The sequence below is a fragment of the Coregonus clupeaformis genome, chromosome 1 (genome assembly GCF_020615455.1).
Source record: "Coregonus clupeaformis isolate EN_2021a chromosome 1, ASM2061545v1, whole genome shotgun sequence".
NCBI lineage: Eukaryota > Metazoa > Chordata > Actinopteri > Salmoniformes > Salmonidae > Coregonus > Coregonus clupeaformis.
Window position 1 is genome coordinate 77,195,309 of NC_059192.1, and position 21,026 is coordinate 77,216,334.

The 21,026-nt window shown below is 43.2% G+C and overlaps 1 protein-coding gene across 2 annotated transcripts in view; it reads right to left on the reverse strand.

Annotated features, from left to right (window-relative positions):
- Positions 1–7,057: 7,057 nt before the first annotated feature.
- The window catches only part of LOC121576036 (protein HID1), a 33,228-nt gene continuing 19,259 nt past the window's right edge, over positions 7,058–21,026 (reverse strand). For both annotated transcript variants that reach the window (XM_041889339.2, XM_041889334.2), the window contains exons 5-20: positions 15,441–15,547; positions 14,814–14,930; positions 14,496–14,721; positions 14,089–14,145; positions 13,726–13,866; positions 11,604–11,694; positions 11,304–11,455; positions 10,990–11,068; positions 10,704–10,868; positions 10,233–10,324; positions 9,913–10,048; positions 9,384–9,610; positions 9,097–9,186; positions 8,804–8,895; positions 8,253–8,411; positions 7,058–7,670 (exon numbers count right to left, since the gene is read on the reverse strand). In XM_041889339.2, the coding sequence (XP_041745273.1) occupies positions 7,607–7,670; positions 8,253–8,411; positions 8,804–8,895; positions 9,097–9,186; positions 9,384–9,610; positions 9,913–10,048; positions 10,233–10,324; positions 10,704–10,868; positions 10,990–11,068; positions 11,304–11,455; positions 11,604–11,694; positions 13,726–13,866; positions 14,089–14,145; positions 14,496–14,721; positions 14,814–14,930; positions 15,441–15,547 (1,995 nt within the window). In that variant the 3' untranslated portion in view covers positions 7,058–7,606. The remainder of the gene's footprint in view (positions 7,671–8,252; positions 8,412–8,803; positions 8,896–9,096; positions 9,187–9,383; positions 9,611–9,912; positions 10,049–10,232; positions 10,325–10,703; positions 10,869–10,989; positions 11,069–11,303; positions 11,456–11,603; positions 11,695–13,725; positions 13,867–14,088; positions 14,146–14,495; positions 14,722–14,813; positions 14,931–15,440; positions 15,548–21,026) is intronic.

Genomic DNA, 21,026 nt, shown 5'->3' on the forward strand with positions numbered 1-21,026 from the left:
TCCATGCTTCATGGTGGAAACCACACATGCGGAGACCATCCGTTCACCTACTCTGCGTCTCACAAAGACACGGCGGTTGGAACTAAAAATCTCAAATTTGGACTCATTAGACCAACGGACAGATTTCCAACGGTCTAATGTCCATTGCTTGTGTTTCTTGGCCCAATAAAGTATCTTCTTATTATTGGTGTCCTTTAGTAGTGGTTTCTTTGCAGCAATTCGACCATGAAGGCCTGATTCACGCAGTCTCCTCTGAACAGATGTTGATATGTGTCTGTTACTTGAACGCTGTGAAGCATTTATTGGGGCTGCAATCTGAGGTGCAGTTAACTCTAATAAACTTATCCTCTGCAGCAGAGGTAACACTGGGTCTTCCTTTCCTGTGGCGGTCCTCATGAGAGCCAGTTTCATCATAGAGCTTGATGGTTTTTGTGACTGCACTCGAAGAAACTTTCAATGTTCTTGAAATGTTCCGTATTGACTGACCTTGTTATGAACCCCGTGGCTTTAAAAGTCTAGGGTGGATGGAACAGAGACCCGTAACATAATTCATGCAAATTAGAATCATGACATGGAAACAGTGAGAACAAAAAATACACCGACAATCATAAACTACCATCAAACACAAGATGTTTATTTTGAACACACGGTAAAGGTTTGGGAAAAAGGGCTGAGCAGGACCCAAGAAATGAAACAATAATGTAAGAAAACCCTAAACTGATTTTGCCTGCCTCAAGAACCGCTAAGCTACTGCTAATCATACAAAAATTACAGTGGGTGGTCCGCTCAGGTCTAACTAGTGTTTTTAGACAATTTTCTTCCTACGGGTAATGTATGCCCAAGGGCAACTTGCTTAAATCCCCCTTTTCCCAATGGGAGGTGTAAGTGAAAAAACAGAAACAGGTGGTGCAATACAGAGGAATGTCCACTGATTGGACCACCTCAGCAATCAGCAGCCAAACGGATGTCGGACAGGTGAGACACCCCAACGACCACCAATCAGGAACATAAAGGACACCTGTGATTAGGGCAGAAGGAGAGGAAAAACACAAAAACACACACAGGATACCTGTATCCGTAACAGACCTTCAATGTCTTAAAGTAATGATGGACTGTCATTTCTCTTTGCTTATTTGAGCTGTTCTTGCCATAATTCTATGGACTTGGTCTTTCACCCATGTACTGTCTTCTTGGTAAGCAACTCCAGTGTAGATTTGGCCTTCTGTTTTAGGATATTGTTCTGCTGAAAGGTGAATTTGTCTCCCAGTATATTCTGTATACCACCCCTACCTTGTCACAACAAAACTGATTGGCTCAAACGCATTAAGAAGGAAAGAAATTCCACAAATTAATTTTTTACAAGGCACACCTGTTAATTGAAATGCATTCCAGGTGACTACCTCATGAAGCTGGTTGAGAGAATGCCAAGCGTGTGCAAAGCTGCCATCAAGGCAAAGGGTGGCTATATGATTTGTTTAACACTTTTGGTTACTACATGATTCCATATGTGTTATTGCATAGTTTTGATGTCTTCACTATTATTCTACAATGTAGAAAATAGTACAAATAAAGAAAAACCCTGGAATGAGAAGGTGTGTCCAAACTTTTGACTGGTACTGTATATACAGTACCAGTCAAAAGTTTGGACACACCTACTCATTCAAGAATCAATGGGTGTGTGTAAATAATTTAAAAGTCAAAACAATTAAAGTAGCAATCGCAGATTGACCCCTTAAATAAGAGCCTATAACTGATAAATGTTTCAAGAGCGTAGCGCACCTGTCTTACCTTGTCATTACCCACAATATAAAGTTGCATTACGCCATTGTTTACAAGAGGAACATAAACCATGTATATCTTCAAGATATGTTCAAAAGCAGTCAACTACAGCGAGGGAAAAAAGTATTTGATCCCCTGCTGATTTTGTATGTTTGCCCACTGACAAAGAAATGATCAGTCTATAATTTTAATGGTAGGTTTATTTGAACAGTGAGAGACAGAATAACAACAAAAAAATCCAGAAAAACGCATGTCAAAAATATTATAAATGTATTTGCATTTTAATGAGGGAAATAAGTATTTGATCCCCTCTCAATCAGAAAGATTTCTGGCTCCCAGGTGTCTTTTATACAGGTAACGAGCTGAGATTAGGAGCACACTCTTAAAGGGAGTGCTCCTAATCTCAGCTTGTTCCCTGTATAAAAGACACCTGTCCACAGAAGCAATCAATCAATCATATTCCAAACTCTCCACCATGGCCAAGACCAAAGAGCTCTCCAAGGATGTCAGTGACAAGATTGTAGACCTACACAAGGCTGGAATGGGCTACAAGACCATCGCCAAGCAGCTTGGTGAGAAGGTGACAACAGTTGGTGCGATTATTCGCAAATGGAAGAAACACAAAAGAACTGTCAATCTCCCTCGGCCTGAGGCTCCATGCAAGATCTCACCTCGTGCAGTTGCAATGATCATGAGAACGGTGAGGAATCAGCCCAGAACTACACAGGAGGATCTTGTCAATGATCTCAAGGCAGCTGGGACCATAGTCACCAAGAAAACAATTGGTAACACACTGAAGTTTGCCAATGAACATCTGAATGATTCAGAGGAGAACTGGGTGAAAGTGTTGTGGTCAGATGAGACCAAAATCGAGCTCTTTGGCATCAACTCAACTCGCCGTGTTTGGAGGAGGAGGAATGCTGCCTATGACCCCAAGAACACCATCCCCACCGTCAACCATGGAGGTGGAAACATTATGCTTTGGGGGTGTTTTTCTGCTAAGGGGACAGGACAACTTCCCCGCATCAAAGGGATGATGGACGGGGCCATGTACCGTCAAATCTTGGGTGAGAACTTCCTTCCCTCAGCCAGGACATTGAAAATGGGTCGTGGATGGGTATTCCAGCATGACAATGACCCAAAACACACGGCCAAGGCAACAAAGGACTCTACACACAAATCAAAAAACACACACACAATGGGCAAAACCCCTCAATTCTCCAGCAAAATGAAACTTTACATTCAAAACAATGTTATTTCTTATCAAAATTGTATTTTGTTTTCAAATGACACACACAAACCATCATATGAATAGACATTTATAAGAACCAGTTGAATACTGATGTGCTCAATGTAAAACACTATGATGAATGGAAAACACTTCTTCATCATAATGACTTAGGCCTTTTTTTGGTTCAGTGTTGCCATTACTACAGACAGTACATACATAAGTGTGTTGTAAAATATTTGAGAATATTGTTTTTATACTCAGAACACACAAATACACGGTAACAAATATATTTCATTTTTCCCACAAAAACAATGTACACAGTGTACATCCCATTCCCAACCAACACAAAGTTGCACATACAGTGGTCTACATACAAAACAGAAGAATTTAATGTATACTCTTCTGTTGCGGTCTGGCCACAGCACCTCATCCACATCACAAGCAATGTTTTCCCTGGCCAAGCAGCGGGGGAAATATCGCCTAGCATGGCGATTCCAGCCATGAAAAGCATCAGCTGCTATATCTCCACATGCGTCTTCCATAGCTTGGAGAAGAGGTATACGCGTTTGTGGATTTCGGTCATACACTTTCCATCTCCAGGCAGAAAAAAATTCCTCAATAGGATTGAGGAATGTAGAATATGGAGGGAGATAAACAACTAAAAAGCGTGGGTGGGCAGTGAACCAGAGCAGCCCTGTGGAAACTTACGTTGTCCCAAATGACAATGTACCTGAGCTGCTCTGGGCCATCTACCTGATCTGGTGGAATGAGTGTGTTGTGTAGGGTGTCCAGGAATGTGATCAGATGGGCGGTGTTGTAGGAGCCAAGGGTAGCATGGTGATGGATGACGCCGTGGTGGGTAATCGCTGCACACATTGTGATGTTCCCTCCGCGCTGGCCAGGGACTTGAACAATGGCACGCTGGCCGATGATATTCCTTCCCCTCTTTCGTCTTTTTGTGAGGTTGAATCCAACCTCATCAATGAAGATTCACTGGTGCTCCACTGCAGCCACCTCTAGCTCAAGGACTCTCTGAAAAACACATGGCAATATCAGAAATAGACATGGAGTGGTCACTATTGTGAAGCACAATCATTATGATTACAATACTGAAATATGTATAATTTATACAGTGTTGAGAGTATGCATCAATTGTGGGATTGTATAGGACTCACTTGCACATAGTTATATCGCAATTATTTGACTCTTTCTGAATTGCATTCAAATGGCACCCTGTAGACCTGCTTCATCCTGAGATTATTTCTGCGCAAGACACGGTCCAGTGTTGATAAGCTTACCCTATCAATATTTTGAAATATCTCATTGTTTTCTATTATTTTTCTTTGTATTTGCCGTAATGTTATGGCGTTATTTTCTAGGACCATGTTCATGATTTCAGTTTCCTGTTCAGGAGACAGAACACGTTCCCGACCACCTTGTGTTGGTAATCTTTCAGTTCTGCCAAACAAATAGTAAAATGCTGTAAATACAAAGTAGAAATACATTTCCCAAATACTTGAAATATACTTTATTTTTACAGTCCTACAGAACAGTCCCACAGGCAATACTGTACTACTGTACTCATTGAGTACTGCATTGATACGCAGTACTGCAATTTTCTAGTGAGAGTAGATTTCTTACCTGTTCTCATTTCGGAATGTCCGGATGATGGATGCTACAGTGTAACTGCTCAAATTTGGCTGTACTCTTTGCCCAGCCTCCCTCATTGTTAGACCATGGTTGACCACATGATCAACCAAAGTGGCTCGGATCTCATCAGAGCAAGGCAGTTAACCCCCAACAACAGCTGCTCCCCGGGCGCCGATGACGTTGATTAAGGCAGCCCCCTGCACCTCTCTGATTCAAGAAGGGTTCAATGCGGAAAACACATTTTGGTTGAACACATTCAGTTGTGCACATAACTATAGTTACACACTGATAATGTGACCCCTCTCTTGTCCCAGAGCAGAAGACGAAGACCATAGAGAAATGGAAAGACATGGATAAAGCCAGAGGAGGTATAGCTCTACTGGAGACAGGAAAGGCAGCATCTGCACCACCTGGTGACCATGTAGGGGATGGTAAAACGACCTGGTACAAGAGAGCCACACAGGAGATCTGTGCCTGCCTCATTCTCTCTAATATCATGGTGAGTAGTGCTGAGGCTATTATTTATGTGGGCTTATAGTGTTACACAGTATTTACCTAGCCTAGTCCCAGATCTGTTTGTGCTTTCTTGCCAACTCCTATGCTTTCTCTTTGGCATAGGAATTGACAAGAAAGCGCATGCAGATCTGGGGTCAGGCTCTATCCCTTTTCCAATTGAATGTCATTTAATTTGTACACCTATCTTTTCTCTCCCCACCTCAGCTGCGGGTGATCCCAGCGTTTGGAGCCCACTCCCAGTTTGAGAACGGTCTGTGGAAGCAGTTCTTTGGCTTCTCAGCCTGGTTTGTCCTAGTCAACCTGGGTCAGCCTCTGGGAGTCTTCTACAGGATGCACTCTGTGGGAGCCCTAATGGAGCTACTCATCACAGCATGATGGATAGGGCTAACTACAGTGCCATTTTCCCCTCTCCTCTCTTCCTCTGTTCTCTCTTCTACTGGAACAAACTGACTTACTTTTCATCACCTCTGGGCCATAATGAGATCCCTCCACCTTTTCATATCCTTGGTGAAAAGTTGTGCAGACTGACTACTAGGGACTAGCTAAATATCAGTTAACTGTAAAGATGAGATGTAAACATTTCCATTACGGAATGACTTCGATTTTAAAACTGACAATGTTTAAAATACTTTACCCACTATATATGTTTTGACATTAATTACACGTGAACTTTGATTCATAATTTTATATAATTATATATTACATATATCTCCGGTACTTTATGAATATATTGACATTATGAAATCAGACACAGAATACAACAGTATCTTCACCAGCAATGCAATTTGCATGCAGTTCAAAAGCCAATACATTTCATAGAGATATCCCTCCCTGTCTCCGTCAGTCAGTTCACCGAGGTCCCGGTCAGTGCACATATGGTGAATTGCAAACCAGCCCCTCGCCCCTACCAACTCGCTTGGAGGGCCCTCCGTTGTCATGTGTTTCTGATGAAACAGAGGGTGACTTCAAGAGTGGTGAGGGGACCGAAGAAACCCATCAATTTCAGGACACGTGTGACTTCAATGATGCAATTCATGTTCAACATTTCAATAATTTAAAAAAGCATTAAATTCAAATGAGAAAATTCCCCGTCATTTCACAAGATATAAACATTGGTAACAAACATTTAATGTGGGAAGTATTTCATGATACATGTGTCAAGCCTCGACATCAGACACAAACAAATGCAGGTGTCTCATAGCCCCACCGCATTTATTTTGTGTAAAATTACGCAAACTCAAAAATAATGCAGTGAGTTATGGGATACCACTTCACTCTGAAGCCAGCAGCATAGCTGACTCGGTCGAAGTGGCTATCGGAGGATCTAATGAAGGGGTGATTTGGGATTAAGCCCTGGTCTCCCTTTATAATTCAGACGTGACAGGTTTCTTAAAGCTGCATCCTTTAGTGAGGCTCACGCTAGTCTAAGTCTCTATTTCACATCAAAATGAAAAGCAGTTTTAACGCGATAATAGGGATACCAAAAATGAAGGAGATACTGAAAATAAGTGCAATACATAATCTAAAACATACAAAAACTTAAAACAATGGCAAACCTCATACCTAACGTAACGAGTGGCGCAGTGGTCTAAGGCACTGCATCGCAGGGCTAGCTGTGCCACTAGAGATCCTGGTTTGAATCCAGGCTCTGTCGTAGCCGGCCATGACCGGGAGACCCATGGGGCGGCGCACAATTGGCCCAGCGTCATCCAGGGTAGGGGAGGGAATGGCCGGCAGGGATGTAGCTCAGTTGGTAGAGCATGGCGTTTGCAACACCAGGGTTGTGGGTTCGATTCCCACAGGGGGCCAGCATAAAAAAAATATATATATATATTTTAAAAATAATGCATGCACTCACTAACTGTAAGTCGCTCTGGATAAGAGCGTCTGCTAAATGACTAAAAATGTTTAAAAAATACAGTAGTGTATACATGTTTTTTGTTTGGCAAAAAAAGATACATCAAGGTTGAAGAAGTGAAGGAATATACCGACATGTAAAATCTACACCAGTAGAGTAGAGTACAGGGTTGATATGGCAGATCTTTTGGCAGTTGTAGTGGCAGACAGCTTGTAGTAAAAGTGGTTTATTACATGATGATTTACGGGTTGGCAAGAAACAAAATGCAGAAAACAAACACTGTCAATTCTTGTCCGTTAATCTTCATCTGTCCTCTTCCTCATCCAGACTTCTGTTCAGCTTTGAAGATGGCAGTTGGTAGGAGAGGGTTATTGGTTGGTGGTTCTGAGGGGGAACCAGCCAGACAACCCAGTTCCAGAGAGACGCAGTGCTTCCCAAATGGCACCCTATCCCCTTATATAGTGCACTACTTTTGACCAGGGTCCATAAGGCTCCAGTCAAAAGTTGTGCACTATATAGGGGATAGGGTGCCATTTCGGACGCAGTCGTAGAGACCTCTTCACCTCCTCCACTTAGACCCTCTGGATCTCAAACAGTCTGACGTCAGTGTCGTACCAGATAGGAGGATCCACGTTACTACGGTAACAACAAAAGCCCCGGGGGAAAGGAGATGGAGGAATCATGTCATTGTTAACAAAGATCAGATTTGATTTGAGAGACCATGACAATCACCTGTGATTCATGGAATAAGTGACTCGGCAAGTAGATGTTACAAACACACTGACTGACCACCAGCTGGTACACTTTGTTCCTAGACCTGGGGGCTGGTACAGATGGCTGGATCAATGAGTTAAGCAGATGACCAAAATTGCTTGAAATAACTTCATAATTTTGAGAAATATAATGATAATGTATAACTGACTTGACAATAACCAATATACAAATGTTGTTTTCTTTATCAACCAGAAAATCAAGTAATGTGGCTATTAATCAAAGTTAGCTGGCCAATTTAATAATCCTGCTTTCGGGATTCAGGAATACCCTGCACTGCTCTTTTGTAATTACTCCAAAGTAGATCTTAACTTAATCTATAGTGTCTTGTCTTATTCATTCTGTATATGGATTGGGTCTTTTACTACAAGTATTTACTGTCATCACCATCATGAACTATTGTAAATATCTTAATGTTTCCCTTTTCATTTGGCCCATGTTGCTTACCGTAGGTAGATGACACCCCACATGTATGTGCGGAACCACATGGCGGTGCCCGCGTTGGCCTGGTACTTCCTGATGAGGATGGGGTGAGGCACGGGTAGCAGGCCCACCAGGGTACCATGCTGCAGGAACTTCAGGATCTCTGACTCGTCTGTCAGGCCCCTGGAGGAGATAGACATATACTTCAGTACAATTAGTTTTACAGGGACAGTGCACATTAATCAACATTACTGTAAAAGTGCCAGTTTTAGCCAGTGCACATTAATCAACATTACTGTAAAAGTGCCCGTTTTAGCCAGACAGCTATTTTTTTACTACGGTCCCTGGGCAGGTTATACCCATACATTTAATCTCTCTCATTTATGCTAATCCAGTTCTAGGGAATTCTATTGATCACTCTGTGTTCTGGTCACTTATGGGTTCCACAATCAAAATCACATGATCCTATTGAATCCTACAGATTCTCTCAGTCCTACTCTCTTGAATTGAAATGTAACCCACCCCCCTCTCCCCTATTTAACTCTGTTGGAAAGAGTAGGATCCACCTCTCTTACTTGTCTATGCAGATCTTCTCCACCTGAGGAACCAGGACTTGTAGCAGCCTCATGATCGTCTGGAGAGGAAGCTTCCTCTTCCAGGAGAGGACCTGACAGAGAACAGTACAGAGAAAGGAGAGCAGGTCACCATCTATCGGGAGGAAGGAAGGAAGGAAGGAAGGAAGGAAGGAAGGAAGGAAGGAAGGAAGGAAGGAAGGAAGGAAGGATCTTACCAATGATGTCCATAACACCCCAGCTGTGAATGTACTGCATGTTTAGGGTTCAATGGAAAGGGGAGGGAGGGCTCTTACCCAGTCTGGAGTGGGGTTCCAGTATGTAGCTGATGCTGACACTCTGGACAAACGACTCCTGGCCGGTTCTGACTCTGGTTGAAAGGCCTCCTGACAGGAAAAATAATAACCATTGTAGTAGTCACTAGGCTCAACAGCATTTTCTTCACGAAATCATGTCACGGAGAAGTTACGTACTGTATATCTGTATACATTGTCCCGATACATATTCGTTATTCACTCTAAATGATTCCCCCAAGGATTGCTTTCCAGTGAGCTGGGTTCATGACCCTAATCAGAGCTCTTACCTCGGTGTCTCTCCCTGAGTTGGACTCTGTGTCGCTGGCTCCTGCTTTACCACTGGTGTTAGAGTCAGCAGACTGTGGCGAGTGTTTGTGCTGGTCACCAGCCGTCTGAGGCTGCGGAGAGTGTGTGTGCTGGTCAGCGGTCATCTGTGGGGAGTGTGTGTTGTGCTGGAGACAGACCATGGTGCCATCCTCAGAGACCTGAGCCTTCTCTGTCAGCTTGTCAATAGCTACAGTGACAACACAGACCCTTAGAGAATTGTTCAATGGTTTCTAACAATGAAACTGATCTCAAATAAGGGGTTGCTATGATATTTCGTGAAAATGACAAAACCAAATCAACTGCTGTTTTAAAAAAAATTTTGATAAAAGGGCTTTGAGAATTCCAATATCTGTGATGAACCGAGTTGTAGAGTGAAGCTTAGTGGACACCCGGCAAAGCCCAGTTAATAGAAAACATTAACATACGATAGGGAAATGTGCTTTGCAAAATACATGCATGCATGGAGAGCTCCAAAGAGGAGGGGGGTACCTGGTATTGCCACGAGGCTGGCTTTGAGGGTCCCTGGCTCGGCTGGGACGGCCGGTCGGGACCCATCCATGGAGATGGTCTCCTGGGAGTTGGTACGGGAGATACCAGCCAGGGTCTTCTTCTTCATCTGTAGGGCCTTGTTATGTGGATGGAGAAGGACATTATAAATTAAAGCTTCAATGATTCAGCTGCAACTGTGTAAAGTGAGTGCTGGCCCCTTTTTCATTTTAAGATCCCCTGTTCACTGTAACATGGACAAAGTTGTATTGTATAAAGGATAGAGTTCTACATTAGAGAGCATATTCTCGCTCTCTCTTTACCTTGTGGATCGTGGCCAGGTCAGAGGTCAGATTGGCCAGCTGATGGAAGATGTTGCGCTTACGGATGATGGCATACACCAGGTTACAGTTACCTGGAAGGAGGAGGAACAAACAGTGGGCATGTTTATAATGTCAACGTTTAAAGGCACATTCCAGAAAAAAGTGCTTTTAAATAGTGTCAGTCTGGTAGTTTATGTTCTGGTCATTTAACATCAACCATGTTGACGCAATCTCATTGTCCGCCAAGAGATACTGCCAAGTCAGTGCTCGCTAAAATCTTTCGAGGAGTGAGCCAACCTCTCGACCCCAGGTTTGCTCTACTACTGTGTGACGACTGACAACGTGAGTCTATAGAGCCTGGGTCCCAGAACACTTTGTGCTGTCTTGCCAACTCCTTGTCACTCATTGCCATGTTTGGCAAGACAGCACAAAGTGATCTGGGACCCGAGCTAACTAACAGCTGGGCCTTACCATCAAACTGGTACTGTATGATGTTGTTGAAGACCTCGAGCAGGAAGAAGACCAGATGATGATTCTGGGAGGCAGAGAACAGGAACCAGTTGGTGGAGAAGGCTTCGAGGAGGTGGAGCAGCTTGTTGGCTGCTACCATGGACAGACTCTTCAGGTAGGGAGACACTGGAGGATGGAGGAGTACTGGTGTCAAGAAACTGCAATACCCAGATGCAGCCAACAGGTGGCGACCATTTCACTGACAGTCAGACACTCACCCACAGATTTAAATAGAATAGTAACACACCGTTCACTATGATAGTAAGCAGGCAGTCAAAGAGAGGCTTCAGGCGCTGGTGTCCACCCGTGATGATTTTGTGGAAAATCTAGACAATCACAAATGAACTAACATAAGGCAACTGTGGACAGTTATCTTAATAGCGTACTATGAATAGTCTCCACACACTTGAATCAATGCTAATTTCCGTTTATGTGCCAGGCTTTTCGGTCAACAAAGACCTTCATCAGTGCATGGTAAAATATATAATTCCCTCATTCCACACCCATCCAGGGAAGCATTGAGACGTCTCCCATCCACACAGCACCAGTAGCACTACTCACCATGATGAGCAGATCAGCATGTGTTCCAGTGAACACAGGGATGTCCATGGGGACTCGTACCGAGTAGGGTTTATTCAGACGCACACCAAAGTTCCTCTCTCCACTCAGCAGCAGCAGGATGAACACACCGATGTGTATCAGGCCCACACGAGCTGCACACACACACACACACAGTACATGTCACACAAACACACACTATAAACTAAGACAGAGTGCATGTACCCCTAGTACCCAACAATCCCAAGACATACACAGACTGCATTCGGAACGTGCACGCACACACAGTTCTGTGTGACTCACACTGGTCAGCCCGTGCATCATTCAGGTAGAACAGGACAGGCACCAGGACATCCAGAACATCACTGCTCTTTAACACGAAGAACAGAAACTTCTGAAACACAAAAAAACAGAAAGTTCTTTTTTTTAAATCTCTTTTAGCCCACAAAGGGGCTATGAGAGTGAGCTTCAATATTATATGAATAGTCTAGCCTGTACAGTGTGGAAACAGTTAGGAACAACAGTACTGTACTTAAAAATGTCAGAGACAGAAACCCAGAGGTTAGACACAAACACTTTAGACAGGACTTGTCAAAGTTAAAATTAAATTATTATCACAATCTTTTAGACCTTGCCCTCTAGAGAAGCTGCAAACTTAAGTGATGAAACATGAAACATTTATTTAGAGAGAAACACTTTAAAGGCACCTCATCTCCTCAGTGCATCCCCTATGTGAGAGAGAGGAGGACGTAAACATGTAGTCAACGTGCGACGCAATGAGGCATATACCAGGCAGCACAGATCGATAAATGGCACAGTGTTGAGGTGCAGAAGGGTAGAGAATTGGGATGCAGAAAGTGTTGAGAGGTGGATGGATGTGAGAGGCAGTGTGTGGCACAGAGCTCCAGAGACCGTGGCACCTAACAAACACAGATGTGCCACTTTACCCTACTCTCTAGATACCCCTCACAGTGTTCTTAATTAACCTAAACGAGAGCTGCTAAATTATTCTTATTCAATGAGCTGTAAATATACGACTAAGGACCACTAATGTTGGGAACAGCTGAGAAGAGTGAGGCTAGATGGGGGAACAGCTGTGACGGGTGAGGCTAGATGGGGGAACAGCTGTGACGGGTGAGGCTAGATGGGGGAACAGCTGTGACGGGTGAGGCTAGATGGGGGAACAGCTGTGAAGAGTGAGGCTAGAAGGAGGAACAGCTGTGAAGCGTGAGGCTAGAAGGGGATTTGCTGTGGAGAGTGAGGCTAGAAAGGGGGGACAGCTGTGAAGAGTGAGGCTAGAAGGAGGAACAGCTGTGAAGCATGAGGCTAGAAGGGGAATAGCTGTGGAGAGTGAGGCTAGAAAGGGGGACAGCTGTGAAGCATGAGGCTAGAAGGGGGGACAGCTGTGAAGAGTGAGGCTAGAACAGAAATTAGGAACCATGTGACCTAGGATGGTGTTACGGATACAGGTATCCTGTGTTTTTGTGTGTTTCTCTCCTTCTGCCCTAATCACAGGTGTCCTGTATGTTCCTGATTGGTGGTCGTTGAGGTGTCTGCTGATTGGACCAATCAGTGAACATTCCTGTGCATTGCACCACCTGTTACTCGTTTGTTCAATCACACATCCCATTGTATAAAAACCAGTCTTGTTTGTTGAGAGAGAGAGAGAATATTTCCGTATGTGAGTATGGACATGGTGGTGTCCTGTTTTTGATTACTCACTAAGTTGCTGTTTACTATGATTGGTAATTCTGTTAGACTACTGTTTTGTATGTGAGTAATGGATACTGTGATGTCCTTTGTTTAGAGTACTCACTAAGTTGCTGGTTACTCTGTTTGGTAACTATTGTGTGTTTCTGGGAAAAGGGGAGTTTGAGCTAGCTGCCCTTGGGCATACATTTCCCGTAGAAAGAACTGTCTATAAACACTAGTTAGACCTGAGCGGACCACCCACTGTATTTTTGTATGGTAGCAGTAGCCTAGCGGTTCTTGAGGCAGGCAAGATCAGTTTAGGGGTGTTTTACACTATTGTTTCATTTCTTGGGTCCTGCTCAGCCCTTTTTCCCAATCCTTTACCGTGTGTTCAGAAATAAACCATTTGTGTTTGACGGTAGTTCATGGTAGTTGTGTCATATTTGTTCTCACTGTTCCATGCCACACTTATAATTTACATGCATTATGTTACGGGTCTCATGTCCATCACCCTAGACGTTCAAAGCCACGGGGTTCGTAACAGATGGTCTTAGGCAGAAGCACTCTATGTGCTCCAAAACCTTGTTGAAATCACAAACAGATATGGGACCAGGCTAGAAGTGATGGGGTGAGACTACTAGTCCATCTAGGATAGTATTAAGGCTACTAGAGCACTGTTGTATCCTTCAATGTAGGTATGATGGGATGCCGGTGCTAGCGCTCCAGTCCGAACCTTGTTGAAGTCACAGAGCTTCCAGAAGAGCACCAGGAGTTCCTGGTGGAACTGGATTTTCTTGGTAGAGTTGGGCAGGTAGGTTTGGATCAGAGGGTTGGTCAACAGTCTGGCCAGGCCCTTCAGGATGAAGTTGAAGTCCTGGGGAAAGACAGGAAGGACAAAACAACAACCTTCTATCACTTTACTTCACACATGACTGTAAGTCGCTTTGGATAAAAGCGTCTGCTAAATGGCATATTATTATTATATTATTATTATTACTTTACTGTGACTTGAAGGGTTAAAAAAGGACCTCTGATTGACCCATTGAGTCATATGGCTCTGGATTGACCGTTTGAACAGTGTACATTAGTCTCTTACCTCCTCCCTATGGATCCTTGACAGGTAGTTTACAAACAGGTTGTATGGTCCCACAGGCTGAGAACACAAGGAAGAGAAAAGTTATCAGATGATACAACAACCAACAATTCCACGTGGCCAAAGACAAGCTGGAGCTACCACCATGTTGTTTATTCCTGTCCAGATCTCTCAGAGGTAAGGCAGGGGTGTCAAACTCATTCCATAGAGGGCCTAGTGTCTGCTGGTTTTTGGTATTTCCTTTCAATGAAGACCTAGACAACCAGGTGAGGGGAGTTTCTTACTAATTAGGGACCTTAATTCATCAATCAAGTACAAGGGAGGAGCGAAAACCTGCAGACACTCAGCCCTCCTTGGAATGAGTTTGATATCTGTGGGGTAAGGGATTTGAGATTCAGGGTCTCTTTTACCTCCTGGTCTTCCATGGCAGAGGCGGAGAGGGAGTCTGAGTGGTCCAGGTTGTGTTGGGCTGCCCCAGTCTCGTGCTCCAGAGTCACTATGAGGATCTGGACAGCATGCTCCACCAGCACCTCTCGGTAGTCAGAGAACATCAGGTGGTTGTAGGGGATACCGTACCCCACTGGGTCATAGGCGCACACCACGTTGAGGAGAGACGTGAAGAGAGGCAGGGCATGTCTGGGACGGGGAGGAAGAGGTTAGGATTAGTGTAACACACGCACACGCTTTAAACTAAATCATCAGTCATAAAGTGTGTGTGTGTGTGTTACCGGTTGTCTGTAGAGCTGAAGAAGGTAACCCAGGGGTTGAGGATGTTGTTCTCAGCAGAGGGGGGCAGGTACATGGCGTCAGAGAAACAGGTCAGTAGCAGCTTCAGCAGCTCCGTCCTGACCAAGACAGTGGAGAGAAAGATGGAAAAATCCCAAATCAACCCCTAGCCCCTACCCTCTAGGCCAGAGAGGAAGGCAACTAGATTCAGCCACGGGCCAATTTTTTTATCCCAGCGAACGGTCAGGTTTCGGAAAACAATTATAATAATTTGTACACTGCAAATTTACCACAAGTAAGCCCAAAAAGAGATTGTATTTGAACAATCATTTCATACCTTGATTACATTGAGACATGATGACGTGTATTGTTATTTGTGGGAATACTTGGGAACAGATTTTCTGAATCCATTTTACAAACTAAAACCCAACTGCTCTAGGCACTTGTTTAGATCTGAGAGGGTTGGATATGTGTAAGCAATATAGTGGGAGTTCCATCTTGCCCCCTGATAAGCGAAGTGGAATTGTCGCTGTATTGATTATATCTATCCAATCCTCTCATATCTACACAAGTAGATCTAGGAATTCAGGGATGCCCTCTCTCCATCCTTCCTGGTGCAGCGGTCTCACCTGTTGAGGTCGTGGATGTAGTTGAGAGGGGGTGACTGAGCGAACCCCACCCCTGCCTCCCAGATGTACTCACAGCTGTCTATCGACTGCATGTCCTCCTCTGTGTCCTTGGAAAAAGGAGAACACTGATGTGACCTTCAAACCTAATCTAGTAGTATTTATTTTTATGAAATCCTACAAAATTCTAATAAATGTTGTTACACTCTAATGTAGCACAATTATTGTTTGGTTTACTAGAAAACATGATTCATTGCACAATGTGTCATGTAAATAATTAATGAATGTCAAATGGGATGTCAGTTACTCACTATTGCCACCCTACAGTGCAGTGATCACAGAGGACATGGTGGATGGTGCTTTATTCATATCAGCAGAGGGATGGGGGTGCTGGACTGTGAGAGATAAATCATGAACTGAATGCATAGGGGCTTGTCGGTAATGAGTGGGTGACTGGCAAGATGAAGCATGGCACTACAGTAGCAGTCAACTGAGACAAATAGCCTGATCGACAGGGGGATGCATGGTCATGTGCACGAGGCAGCGTGACTGTGGCTGCTTCCCAAATGGCACCCTAACCCTTATATCAGGGATGGGCAACTGGCGTCCCTTTTGTAGGGGGGTGGGGGGGACTCAGTCGGGGTTGAGAGTTAGAATACACAAGGTGCAATTTCAAAATGTGGTTGTGCATCAGCAGTTTTTATTTTGTTATGTCAGTCACTGCCAAGTCACTCAATTAGCCAATGTCAGTTAGAAAATTGGTAAGTTAGTCTAGCGGCCAGCTATCTAAACTTGTATTAATCATGGTCGAACTATTGACCGGGGGCAACAACTGATTTTGTTATTCACTCTCATTCAATATCATAGTAAAAACTGCTAATATTTCTCTCCGCCCCATAGCAAAATTAGTAAAATTGTATGAAATTAGTTATAGAATTACTAAATATTATCTCCGTTACATGTCAAAATGTATAGAATTGCAGCAAACTTGCATTAAAACTGCAACATTTTCTCAACGCCCCACGGCAAAATCTGTAGAATTGCAGGAAATTAACTCTAAAACTTCTCTCCACTGTCAAGAGGGGGGCCGCTAAAATGTTTTGCTCGCAAGGTGGGGGGGGTTTGGGGCCCAACAAAATGTAGCTTATGGCCCCCCAAAAGGATAGGGCTGGCTCTGACTGCATGTGTTGGTACAGATGTGGGTACGCAGACCGGCCCCTCATGATGAGTTCCGATTTTTGGTGGCCCCCACCCCCATCAAAGTTGCCCATCCCTGCTTTACATAGATTACTACTCCTGACCAGGGCCTATAGGGCTTTGGTCAAAAGTAGTGCACTATATAGGGAATGGGGTGCCATTTGGGACACAGTCTTTGTTCACACTTCCTTCCACCTTGTGATTTTACAAGTGGCCTGAGCTGAGCACTCATCTGACTACCCACCTTCTGTCAAACACCTCTGCAGAGGGAAATAACTGTGGCAGCCATTTTAACTGCCTAGAAGGAGTGTCAGCAGCAGCCCCATTTTTTATCTTCATGGATTACTATATTAAGTTCAGCTGTGTAGGAACTCTGTCATGATATTATTCACTCTAGTAAATAGTTGACTCTAACCTTGGAAGTGATAGATACGTGTGTGTGTGTCTGTGCGTGCGTGCGTGTTAGCAGTCATTCAGCCTTAACTGCCTGTGTGTGACTGCCTTGATCCTTGAAGAGATAGGGACAAACAGAACACACACAGCCCCTGGCTGTTCTCCATCTCCACCCTAATCCACACAACTCTGCTGTCCATTTTTCTCACACCATCAAGTGCTCCACTGAGTGTGACATTTCCGTATGCGTGCGCATGTGTTGAGTAGCTGTGAGTGAGTGGTCAACTGGAGGATCGGGAGGGTGAAGGGTGACCATTTTATTTTCACGGCCCTGTCAAACACCATTGGGCCCTGTGTGGCCGGCAACAACACCATAGAGGTGTTTACACAGTGGATAAGGAGTGTCTACCACCCTACTCCTCAGCCCAGTTGACAAACATGGCCCAGGGTCACACCTCACCTCACACTGAGGACTGGAGTCACTCATTAACCCTGGAGCCTAGTCTGCACAGGGGAGCTAACAGAGCTAAAGGAGCTAACAGGTACATTACACACAGCATGGAACCCCAAAAGGGGTCTAATAGGACATTCTGTTCTCTTATGGACCAATCTTAACTTGAGATTCATGTGAAAGTCTGCATAATCTCGTTTCTGTGCGCAGATCTTGAGTTACAATTTTCCTCCAGAAAATGAAATACACATTGTACATTAAACAACAGTTGGACGGACCCTATAGCTTTCTTAGACTCAATAACTCTGAAGAAATTATCAGCAGACCAAAAATAAATCACTAAAAACTGAGATCACCCAAGAAGAAATATTAGATACTGTTAAAACATTTGTTTTATTATTATGTTTTAGTAATTTAGCAGACGTTCTTATCCAGAGCGACTTACAGGAGCAATTAGGGTTAAGTGCCTGGCTCAAGAGCACATCAACATATTTTTTCACATAGGCGGCTCGGGGATTAGAACCAGCGACCTTTCGATTACTGGCACAACGCTCTTAACCACTCAGCTACCTGCCGCCCTAGCACGGAGAAAAGCACCAGGAATGAATGGCTTTCCCATAGAATTCTATTCAACATTTTGGGACAAAGTAGCCCCCCTATTTACACAAATGACAACACACATGTCACTCAATTCAGTACTTCCTAGTTTCATGTATCAAACAGTTATTTCAGTTCTATTAAAACCAGGAAAATCTGGAGAGTCTCTTCCTCATTATAGACCCAAGTTTAAATAAATAATAACAAAGCTTATAAGCAATAGAATGGCAAAAGTCTTACCAGACTTGATAAATATCAATCAAACAGGCTTTAATAAAAACAGACACTGACAAACAAATACAAGAAAATGTTTCAGTTTTATACAATATGCAAAATAACAAGCTATAGATTTATCAATAATGGCTGTTGATGTGGAAAATACATTCATATAAATGTCCTAAAGCTAAAATATACACAACTAATACTGTACATTATCTGATGAAATTGCTTTAGAAAGGGGCGCAAGACAGGGATGTCCCCTCTCCCCCCCTTCTGTTTGCACTGGCAACTCAATATATATATACACACAGTGGGGAAAAAAAGTATTTAGTCATAGGTACACGTCAACTATGACAGACAAATTGATTTTAAAAAATCCAGAAAATCACATTGTAGGATTTTTTATGAATTTATTTGCAAATTATGGTGGAAAATAAGTATTTGGTCACCTACAAACAAGCAAGATTTCTGGCTCTCACAGACCTGTAACTTCTTCTTTAAGAGGCTCCTCTGTCCTCCACTCGTTACCTGTATTAATGGCACCTGTTTGAACTTGTTATCAGTATAAAAGACACCTGTCCACAACCTCAAACAGTCACACTCCAAACTCCACTATGGCCAAGACCAAAGAGCTGTCAAAGGACACCAGAAACAAAATTGTAGACCTGCACCAGGCTGGGAAGACTGAATCTGCAATAGGTAAGCAGCTTGGTTTGAAGAAATCAACTGTGGGAGCAATTATTAGGAAATGGAAGACATACAAGACCACTGATAATCTCCCTCGATCTGGGGCTCCACGCAAGATCTCACCCCGTGGGGTCAAAATGATCACAAGAACGGTGAGCAAAAATCCCAGAACCACACGGGGGGACCTAGTGAATGACCTGCAGAGAGCTGGGACCAAAGTATCAAAGCCTACCATCAGTAACACACTACGCCGCCAGGGACTCAAATCCTGCAGTGCCAGACGTGTCCCCCTGCTTAAGCCAGTACATGTCCAGGCCCGTCTGAAGTTTGCTAGAGTGCATTTGGATGATCCAGAAGAGGATTGGGAGAATGTCATATGGTCAGATGAAACCAAAATAGAACTTTTTGGTAAAAACTCAACTCGTCGTGTTTGGAGGACAAAGAATGCTGAGTTGCATCCAAAGAACACCATACCTACTGTGAAGCATGGGGGTGGAAACATCATGCTTTGGGGCTGGTTTTTCTGCAAAGGGACCAGGACGACTGATCCGTGTAAAGGAAAGAATGAATGGGGCCATGTATCGTGAGATTTTGAGTGAAAACCTCCTTCCATCAGCAAGGGCATTGAAGATGAAACGTGGCTGGGTCTTTCAGCATGACAATGATCCCAAACACAACGCCCGGGCAACGAAGGAGTGGCTTCGTAAGAAGCATTTCAAGGTCCTGGAGTGGGTCTAGCCAGTCTCCAGATCTCAACCCCATAGAAAATCTTTGGAGGGAGTTGAAAGTCTGTGTTGCCCAGCGACAGCCCCAAAACATCACTGCTCTAGAGGAGATCTGCATGGAGGAATGGGCCAAAATACCAGCAACAGTGTGTGAAAACCTTGTGAAGACTTACAGAAAACGTTTGACCTGTGTCATTGCCAACAAAGGGTATATAACAAAGTATTGAGAAACTTTTGTTATTGACTAAATACTTATTTTCCACCATAATTTGCAAATAAATTCATTAAAAATCCTACAATGTGATTTTCTGGAGAAAAAAAATCTCATTTTGTCTGTCATAGTTGACGTGTACCTGTGATGAAAATTACAGGCCTCTCTCATCTTTTTAAGTGGGAGAACTTGCACAATTGGTGGCTGACTAAATACTTTTTTCCCCCACTGTATATACACACAAATACATTTATTCCATTACTCAACAATATGAAAGCAGATCTAATTAAATGAAACAATCGTCCCATAAATCTTACAGGTAGAATAAACCTATTCAGAAATGGCATGGCTCTCACCGTTTTTGTATTTATTTTCAGTAATATCAATTACCCCACCGAAGACACTCATTTTTTAAAAAGTATTCTCGGTCATAACAGACTTTATATGGGCAAATATAATTCATAGAATAAAAAGGAAAGTTTTACATCTTCCTAAATCTGAGGGTGGTTTTAACCTTCCAGACTTGGAATTGTATCAACTCGCTACCCAAGGCTTTTACTTAATACATTTAGTTAAATGCACTAGAGGAACAATGGGTACAATTGAAGATGCGCATGCTCATCTCCAAAATATTTTTTTTCTCTATTTTCAAAGGATAAAGCTAAGAACATGAATAACTTCATAGTTAAGAACACTATAACAATATGGAAGAAAATTAAACGTATTCTACAAGAACCAATATCACTCCCTAAAAACACAACCTTGGATAGCTTTTCAGAATTCACAGATAAATTGGTGTACATGGAAAACTAAAGGCAAAAAAACGGTAAATTACTTGGAAATAGGAAATATATTTACTTCAATTACAGCTTTAAAAAGCAATTTTTGACCAATGTAGACAAAATTCACATTCTACAGCACAACAGCAGAGTCATGTCTGAAGTGTAAAACTAATATTGACTCAATAATCCATGCCTTCTGGGAATGTTATAAAGTCCAAAAGTTATGGGCGGAGTTCGAAAGTTGGCTGTCTGAACTATTACAATGTAAATTAACTTTTAATCCGTCTGTCTGCATATTTCAAGACATGGCATATGAGGGTGCAGTGA